Raw genomic sequence first — 9955 nt, 5'->3', positions numbered from 1 at the left:
GAAAGAATTCTAAAGACATTTTGCTTAGATATAAAATATTCACGTTCTCTGCTAACTTCCCATAAATTACAACATACTCTTGTCGAATGCTCCTCCCAGGTTTCTGAAGTAAGAAATTATTTAATATTTCCAGGTGGCATAATATTTAATACAAGCCTGAGCTTGAGCCTGGACAGCCTATCAAGTGAACAGAAGTTCCCATTTTCCTACCAAGGTGTACCCAAGGTTCATTCAAAGGCAATTTGGTGAGGTTTATTGGCAAAAACTAAACTAGATAAAAATGAGAGGCCTGCTTCCTGCTGTCAGTAATTCAGAACCGCTGATGTAGCATAAAGAGAAGAAATGGCATGGCGTGGAGAATTTGCTAAGCCAAGTAAATCTCAAGGTTCTTTTTAGCCACTTTGACAAGACAACTATATCACTAATCTTTTGCACTTACAGCCAATCATCTATAATTTAAGAGCAAGCTGCATCAGGTACATGCATAAACAACTGAGCCTACTGTGGTTTGACTCAGACAGATTATTTTAGTTTCCAACTTATACCCACCTGATTGTGATTTGAGCAGCCTCTGGTAATCAGGGTGAAGGACGTGGTGAGCATTTTCCGTGCTATTATTCCACAGAACAATTTCTCCATCATAGCTCCCTATACAAGCCAGGTTGGAGATTATAAATTGCCAAAAGGTTAGAGAGAAAGTTTGAACCACAGCAAGTAAAAGTCATTATCAATATATCTTACACAGAATCAGGCACATAGTAGGCACTTTCTGTATTTGGAGATGTGAATAATAACAACTAGTTTTTTTGTTTTGTTTCGTTTTTAAGGTTTTTGCCATAGGGCACATGTGCTCGCTGGAGAGAGACAGAGGGAATGTGAGAAATTGCCTCCTTGGGAGACGGCTGCACAGCTATTCTTTCTCCTACAATCTCCTCTCAGGATTTTGGGCACACATGGACATGCATCCAGGGTATTTTAAGCTGTCTGGTCTGGGATTTGAGTGCATGTACCCTATGGCAAACACCTAAAAAGAAAAAAAAAAAAAAAGAGCAAACTGCTAGAAGTTTTTTGGGTTGCTTAAGGCATTTTGATTGTTGAGTTTCTGAAGGGCCGAAGAATGATAATATCTGCTCATTGTGAATGTTTCAAAAACTTGTTTATAAAGGTTTCCATCTTCTCTTATGATTTTGAAATTCTTTATTGAAAACTGTTTGGCCAAACATTTTCACATGGGATTGATGGGATGAAAATTAATGAAAAGACTATCTACCCAAAGATACAATGGTATTTTATGACATGGGCACAACAACCATACAGTTTTATTATTCACTGCCCCCATCACATTTTAGGATGTGACCATCCTGCAGAGGTAAACTTAAAGCAAATGTGATTATACAGTTGGCCCTAGAGAACACTAATCAGATAAGTCCTGAAAAATAGTGTAACTTGAAATGTAGATAGATCAGCAAATTTCATAGATAGCCTGGATCTTTTTCCTATAAGTTTTATTTATCTTAATTGATGACATTTTTGGTTCTATAAAAAAGAAAAATCAGCTGTCAAAATATGGACTTGAAAAATTCATGGTGCATTCTGTCTTTGCGTTCTTTGGCCAGAAATGATACAATTTTGTATGCTCTTTAATATGTCACATCAAAGCATGCCTGTAGATCACTTTAAGACCCTGGATTTGTAGACATTTTGTGAAGATGATCTTTAACCTACATTACCCGGGCAACACCATGCCCAGGGATTAGTATGTTCCCATTGTGAAACTTGGGAGTACCACTGAGGTCATTCATATCCAACAGTCCTACTGCTGCTCCTGGAAAATGGACAATAAAATAACCACTAACTTTTACTGGTGAGTATATTGTGTGCCAAGCACTGTGCTAAATTGTATATAAGTAACCTGAATGCAAACCAAGTTATAGATAGATTACTCGTAGCCAGAGGGGAACCTTGACGTGAAGCCAGAGGGCCAGGTATAGGAGCTGATGATTTTTTCTTTTTCTTTTTCTTTCTTTTTTTTTTTTTGCTATAGGGTGAATATGCTTGTCAGAAAGAGACTAACAGAAAGTGAGAAATTGCCTCCCAGCTGGGATGACCATATTGCAGTCCCTTGTCCTCCATTATCCTCTTAGGATTAGGGGTACACATGCATACATGCCCTACATGATTGTCAAGCAGCCAGGTCTGGGACTTGAAAAAAAAAAAAAGAGCAAACTGCTAGAAGTTTTTTGGGTTGCTTAAGGCATTTTGATTGTTGAGTTTCTGAAGGGCCGAAGAATGATAATATCTGCTCATTGTGAATGTTTCAAAAACTTGTTTATAAAGGTTTCCATCTTCTCTTATGATTTTGAAATTCTTTATTGAAAACTGTTTGGCCAAACATTTTCACATGGGATTGATGGGATGAAAATTAATGAAAAGACTATCTACCCAAAGATACAATGGTATTTTATGACATGGGCACAACAACCATACAGTTTTATTATTCACTGCCCCCATCACATTTTAGGATGTGACCATCCTGCAGAGGTAAACTTAAAGCAAATGTGATTATACAGTTGGCCCTAGAGAACACTAATCAGATAAGTCCTGAAAAATAGTGTAACTTGAAATGTAGATAGATCAGCAAATTTCATAGATAGCCTGGATCTTTTTCCTATAAGTTTTATTTATCTTAATTGATGACATTTTTGGTTCTATAAAAAAGAAAAATCAGCTGTCAAAATATGGACTTGAAAAATTCATGGTGCATTCTGTCTTTGCGTTCTTTGGCCAGAAATGATACAATTTTGTATGCTCTTTAATATGTCACATCAAAGCATGCCTGTAGATCACTTTAAGACCCTGGATTTGTAGACATTTTGTGAAGATGATCTTTAACCTACATTACCCGGGCAACACCATGCCCAGGGATTAGTATGTTCCCATTGTGAAACTTGGGAGTACCACTGAGGTCATTCATATCCAACAGTCCTACTGCTGCTCCTGGAAAATGGACAATAAAATAACCACTAACTTTTACTGGTGAGTATATTGTGTGCCAAGCACTGTGCTAAATTGTATATAAGTAACCTGAATGCAAACCAAGTTATAGATAGATTACTCGTAGCCAGAGGGGAACCTTGACGTGAAGCCAGAGGGCCAGGTATAGGAGCTGATGATTTTTTCTTTTTCTTTTTCTTTCTTTTTTTTTTTTTGCTATAGGGTGAATATGCTTGTCAGAAAGAGACTAACAGAAAGTGAGAAATTGCCTCCCAGCTGGGATGACCATATTGCAGTCCCTTGTCCTCCATTATCCTCTTAGGATTAGGGGTACACATGCATACATGCCCTACATGATTGTCAAGCAGCCAGGTCTGGGACTTGAACTGCAGTTGACCATGTGGGAGTCCAAGCCCTTAAACCACCATGCCACTTACTAGCCTTGGAGCTGATGTTCTTAATCACTAATGTATTGTCCTAGCAATAAGATTCGAAAAGAGATTTAAAGGATTGCCTCTTCAATAAATGTATTCATTTTGCAATCCAGAAAAGGTTTTTGTCAAAGTGAATGAACCAAAAGAAACCCAACTGTCACCACTGGTTGTCAAGTGACGGCTGAATTCACCTGTGACAAGAGTTTGCGGAGGTAAAAATGCAGCACATAAGATGTCATCCTGGTGCTGTATTCCTCCTTTCCATTCCTCTGACTGGATGAAGAATTGATTAAAGTTCTGGCGTCGAAACACCATAATGGCTCTGGGAAAAAAGGATATAGAATTTAACTCTGAATTTAAAATTGCTATAGATGTTGAGTAGCCATTTTCCCTTAGGGTGGTGGAACTTGAGAGGTCTAAAGACCATTCTGCACAAAACTTTATCCCCACGTGTCATCTATAATACTAAGTTTCCCACAATGAACTTTCGTTCCGATTCTGTCATTGAATTCTCTGGTAGATGATGAATATTTAACATCAGAAAGTTAATTATCCTTTTACATCCATTAAATAAGTATCCATTTACCAGATTAATTACCCATCATCGAGTTTCTAAAGCAGAGTTTCCCCCTGTGGGTATTATGAAACCCCTGAGTTTTGTGATAATAAGAATAAACAGGATGGGCGGATCTGTGAACTTATAATGTTTAGAAGTTTGAGCAAAATCAGTAAGGTTTGTTTTTAATCAAAACTTCTCATGGGATTTGACATGCTAATATTCCCTGTGGCATTTTCCAAAATTACTTAACCACAGAATTCCCTTTCACACAGCATTTTGAAGAACTACCATTTTGAAACACACTTGGAAAACACTACTCTGGAAAAATGGGACTGGGGACAGGTGTATTTTAAACAGAAATAGTTTTAGAGAGACCAGTATCTTGGGGCACTGCTGATAAATTTGAAGATAGGTGAGGAGGGACAGAGAATAAAATGCCTGGTGTTTTGTTAAGAAGAATAGTGTAAAAATTAGAGCCACTCTGCATTGTAACAGCTAAGCATGCACAAGAGAAGCTGGATCCCATATGGGCAACCAGGATTTGAGTTCCAGCCACCTTGGCTTACACGCTGGGTATACATGTATGTGCCCATTATCCTGATGCATAGAGAATTGGAGGAAAAAGCACCATGTTGTGACAGGGCCCCAAAGAACAGTGCTCCTTCTCTTACATGTACACATGCATATGTGCCTTCTGGCATAAAAAGAAAAATTTTCATTGTGAGGTACAAATACAATTCTGATTCCCCTTGACAATTTGAGCTCTGAAAAGTAGCCTATGCTAAATCTCTTTCTCTTTCTAGAGTGATCCACGTCTCAAACGAGCATTTATGACTATAGTTCTGGTGTCTTTACCCTCATTCTCTCTTCACCTCCCTGAAATCTTGCCTCTATTCCCACTGTGCTAAAGGTCCTCTGATTGCCCTGGAGGGATGACTTTCTCCTCCTCCTGAAACTCTTATTTCCAACACATCCTCTCTCCCTGGTTTTCATTCCTTAGTCTCTGTTTTCCTTTCCCTTCTTTCTCTCACTCCTTTAACGTAAACATTAGTTTTGTTATTCCTTCACTCCTCTCTGTCCACTCAAACTCACTTGATGAGAGATACAAGATACCACTACATCTATACTTTCCAATCTCACTTCCATATCAATATCTGTCTTAACTTTATTTCATTCATAACCTTTACCAATGTTAGTTTCTACTTGCCCCTTGACAGTCCTATAAATACTTCTATCGGCAACAGATCTTAACATAACACTAAACCAAATCTTCCATCACCCCTTCATACCAACACTTTGACCTGAATTCCCAAATTTAAAGACCAGAATTTCAGCTTCATGCATGTCTTCTTGTTTCTTAGGCAAACCATATACTCAGACTCTACCTCCACAATGCTACATCTTCATTCCACTTTATTTTAAATAGCCAGTGATGGCTTCCTAGTTCAGTGCTTACTAACTCATGATCGAACAATTGGAACCGTCTGTTAACCAGTATTACTAACTCTACTATCCACCTCTGATACATTCTTTATCCTGCTACTAGATTAACCATTCCACTCTGGAGCTCTTAATAGCCATTCCTCCTACTAGCATTTCTTGTTTTCTGTGTGAAAATCTCTGTTCATGGTGCTGCAGGGGTTAGAGCCATTAGCATATAATGACCGAAAAGCAAGGTGACATGCATTAAGTGCTAAGAAAGTACTGATTAGCTCCATGGAAGTTCAGGGTGGAAATCACACAAGGCTGAGTTGAAAGCTAGTATTTGAACTGGACCATAAAAAATGGGTAGGACTTAAGATGAAAGCACTCTGGGTGGAGGAAATGGCATGATCAAAGATAAGGCCTATTTAAAAACACTTACTAGTTAACAATTTCCTACATGACGAAATTCAGACAGAAGGGATGTTCTTTCTTTCTATTCTTCTATCTCGGCTTTTCAGAATTATATGTGAACGTCTGGGACCCTGGCAGCCATACCATGACCGTGGTACACCATTTTGTTTCTTTTTAAGAATTATTATTATCATTATTATTATTATTATTATTATGATTTGACTAGAGTGAGACAGAGAGAAAAGGAAAGTGAGAAAGCAAGTCACCAGGTCCAGGATTCAAACCATAGGCGGTCATATGGGAATCCAGCACTTCAACCACCATGCCACCCCCTGGCCACATGCACACCTTCTAAAATGTTAATTTTACTCAAAGTGTAGGGGACAAATATTTATTTGTTAAAATAAGGATAGATAAATTAATGTAATAGGATGCAAAGTTCTTCAGAATTTTAAAGACAGAATGGAAGGTTTCAAATCAATGTCTTGCTTGCAAAAGCTCTTTTGAACTGGTAGGGGTGTTCAGGGTCAAATTCCCAAAGCACACCTTCTTGTCTAACCTAAACAATATTCCTATTGTTCTTCAAGTATCCCTTATATTTGTAGGCTGTGTGTCTTCATTCGCGGTGTGTTTTCCCATCTCTCTATGCATTTCCTTCATCACACAAATCTGTATCTACCATCCACACACCAGTTCTCTAAGGTCTATCTATGTTGGTAGATTTTCTTAGTAATTGAGATAGAAAAAAAAATTTCCCCCCTTTTGTCCTCTTACATTGTTCATATTTTACTGATAGCATGTAATGTTATATAGTTTCAGCTCCTCGGTTGGATAGTAAGTTCTTAGAAACCAGGGGTCTTGTCTTATTCTATAGCAAGCCTAGTGAGCTACACATATTGAATGTTCAGTATTTGTCCAATGAATGAATGAAAATGTCTCTGCCTAAATATCACCTTTTCAGGTAATGTTCTCTGACCACCCTATCTCAAGACACTCTCAATTCCCTCATTTCTCTCCCTACTTCATTTTTCTTTAACTACTATCATTATGTTCTATACTCATGTGTCTGTTTATTTTCTATCTCTTCTCCTGTAGGGTAAACTATAGGAGATCAGGTTCTCTTTTCCCTTTTACTTCGACAGTGCCTAGACTATCTAGTGCATAAAAGGAAGTTAAGAAAGACGTGCTGAGTCAATGAATAAAATGTTCTATTCTTTAAAAAATCAATAATTTTAATATTAACATTAGTTGAATAATATTAATGAAGCTTTTCAGGATAAGATGATATAAATAGGTAATTCCAAGTTCTAGAATAACAGATTAATCTCATAAGAGCTCTATACACACACGTTTGATATTGATGTTTATTTTTCATCAATGTTATTTCCACTTTGCATTGGAGTCTGTGGAAGAAAAGTCTGGTTGTTCCTACCCATTCGGTGGCCTTAAGAGTGGGAGCTGCAGCCAATCTTCTGAGTACTCTAATCTCCATAGGGAATGGCTTGGATCAGCACAGAAGGCACCTGCATGCCTTCAGACCAGTCTGCAACCTCAGGCGGAATAGCAGTAACCTCGGGAACTGAAGCAGTGCACTCAGCGAAATTCCACATTGGCCACAGCTTTATCAGCAAAGGCACTGACAAATATTTATTTGTTAAAATAAGGATAGATAAATTAATGTAATAGGATGCAAAGTTCTTCAGAATTTTAAAGACAGAATGGAAGGTTTCAAATCAATGTCTTGCTTGCAAAAGCTCTTTTGAACTGGTAGGGGTGTTCAGGGTCAAATTCCCAAAGCACACCTTCTTGTCTAACCTAAACAATATTCCTATTGTTCTTCAAGTATCCCTTATATTTGTAGGCTGTGTGTCTTCATTCGCGGTGTGTTTTCCCATCTCTCTATGCATTTCCTTCATCACACAAATCTGTATCTACCATCCACACACCAGTTCTCTAAGGTCTATCTATGTTGGTAGATTTTCTTAGTAATTGAGATAGAAAAAAAAATTTCCCCCCTTTTGTCCTCTTACATTGTTCATATTTTACTGATAGCATGTAATGTTATATAGTTTCAGCTCCTCGGTTGGATAGTAAGTTCTTAGAAACCAGGGGTCTTGTCTTATTCTATAGCAAGCCTAGTGAGCTACACATATTGAATGTTCAGTATTTGTCCAATGAATGAATGAAAATGTCTCTGCCTAAATATCACCTTTTCAGGTAATGTTCTCTGACCACCCTATCTCAAGACACTCTCAATTCCCTCATTTCTCTCCCTACTTCATTTTTCTTTAACTACTATCATTATGTTCTATACTCATGTGTCTGTTTATTTTCTATCTCTTCTCCTGTAGGGTAAACTATAGGAGATCAGGTTCTCTTTTCCCTTTTACTTCGACAGTGCCTAGACTATCTAGTGCATAAAAGGAAGTTAAGAAAGACGTGCTGAGTCAATGAATAAAATGTTCTATTCTTTAAAAAATCAATAATTTTAATATTAACATTAGTTGAATAATATTAATGAAGCTTTTCAGGATAAGATGATATAAATAGGTAATTCCAAGTTCTAGAATAACAGATTAATCTCATAAGAGCTCTATACACACACGTTTGATATTGATGTTTATTTTTCATCAATGTTATTTCCACTTTGCATTGGAGTCTGTGGAAGAAAAGTCTGGTTGTTCCTACCCATTCGGTGGCCTTAAGAGTGGGAGCTGCAGCCAATCTTCTGAGTACTCTAATCTCCATAGGGAATGGCTTGGATCAGCACAGAAGGCACCTGCATGCCTTCAGACCAGTCTGCAACCTCAGGCGGAATAGCAGTAACCTCGGGAACTGAAGCAGTGCACTCAGCGAAATTCCACATTGGCCACAGCTTTATCAGCAAAGGCACTCTTCCTTTTCAATCTCTTCAGGATCTCTGTACCATGGAAGATGGTGCCATGCATGCACAGAACTTCTCCGGCCAGCTCCCACCACATCTGACGCACTGAGTGAGCAACCTCATTGCATGGGATGGCAACGCCCACACAGCACAGAGGAAATCTGAGTTGCACAGAGCAATGGCAAGTGATTTAACATAAGACAACTCTGTGAGAGGCTGGTGGTCAGTCCTGGGATCAGTCACCACCAGAAGACAGGCTCCCAGAAGACTTCCTAGATTTAGTAAGTGAAGATTCCAGGAGTGAAGGGGCCTGCCATATTGGCACCGGTGGCAGCAAACTCCAGCCTGGAACGCTGGTCAGTATTCCCAGAGGAATGGCACGGTCGTCAGAAGAGTTTTCAATGGCAACAATGGCCAGAGCAGCCACTGGCAGTTTCTCCTGAGTCCCATTCAGATTTATCATATAAATTCTGTCATTTTTTCCTCCTGGAAAAATATGCCGGTACATGTGCTGTTACATTTGGAAGTGAAAATTGGTGCCACCTAAGTGCGTTCCTGCTGCAAGGAATTTGCAGATAGATTCCTCCTTCATTTGCAGGACCTTGAGGGCTCCGGACATTGTGAAAGTTTCCCTTTAGGTTACTTTAGGAATCCAGACCAATGCCAAATGGACCGCTTTCAGTTAACTTTTAACTTTTTGCAGAAAAGTTATAAGTTTTTAAGTTATATGCATATACTTAAAATCTTTCTCTTTATCTATTGGTCAGTTCGATTGAATATATTAACTTTTGGAGACAGAGAATGTGGGGTGAGAGTGGGAAGAGGTCAATCATACAGCTCTTTTATATCTCAGCCAAAATCTAATGGCAGATGTCTTTTTGCCAACAGAGCCATATTAAATAGATATACTGGATATACGCAGGGGCACAAAATTCTTTTCATAAGATGATAGAAAAAGTAGTCTTTGGATATTTGACCTTCTGTGTCAAAATATTGAGGAACTAATTAACTGCCACCTTTCTCACAAAATCTCGTTTGAAACTTTCATTTGAAAGGACAGTTGTCCTTAAATTACCTTAAAAATCCATGCTGCCCCTATTTCTTACTCTATCCATTTCAAAGATAATTTTTTTTTAAGTTTGTACTTTTGCCTAGAGTAAAGGTAAAGTTGAGAAGAGCCCATTTCCAGGCCACTGTAGGCGTCTGAGATGCTTGGTCTTCCTGACATTGAAAGAGTTTACTGTAATA

At 38.3% G+C, this 9955-nt stretch overlaps 1 protein-coding gene across 1 annotated transcript in view; it reads right to left on the bottom strand.

Annotated features, from left to right (window-relative positions):
• WDR49 (WD repeat domain 49) overlaps positions 1-9955 on the bottom strand; it is a 160057-nt gene that overhangs the window by 53521 nt on the left and 96581 nt on the right. Inside the window, exons 10-11 of the mRNA XM_014588502.2 lie at positions 3620-3750; positions 550-648 (exon numbers count right to left, since the gene is read on the bottom strand). Coding sequence (XP_014443988.1) covers positions 550-648; positions 3620-3750 — 230 coding nt within the window. The remainder of the gene's footprint in view (positions 1-549; positions 649-3619; positions 3751-9955) is intronic.

This window comes from Tupaia chinensis, unplaced genomic scaffold (assembly GCF_000334495.1).
Source record: "Tupaia chinensis unplaced genomic scaffold, TupChi_1.0 Scaffold000281_1, whole genome shotgun sequence".
NCBI lineage: Eukaryota > Metazoa > Chordata > Mammalia > Scandentia > Tupaiidae > Tupaia > Tupaia belangeri.
The sequence above is the reverse complement of the archived record's forward strand: the minus strand, read 5'-3'. Positions and strand labels throughout refer to the sequence as shown.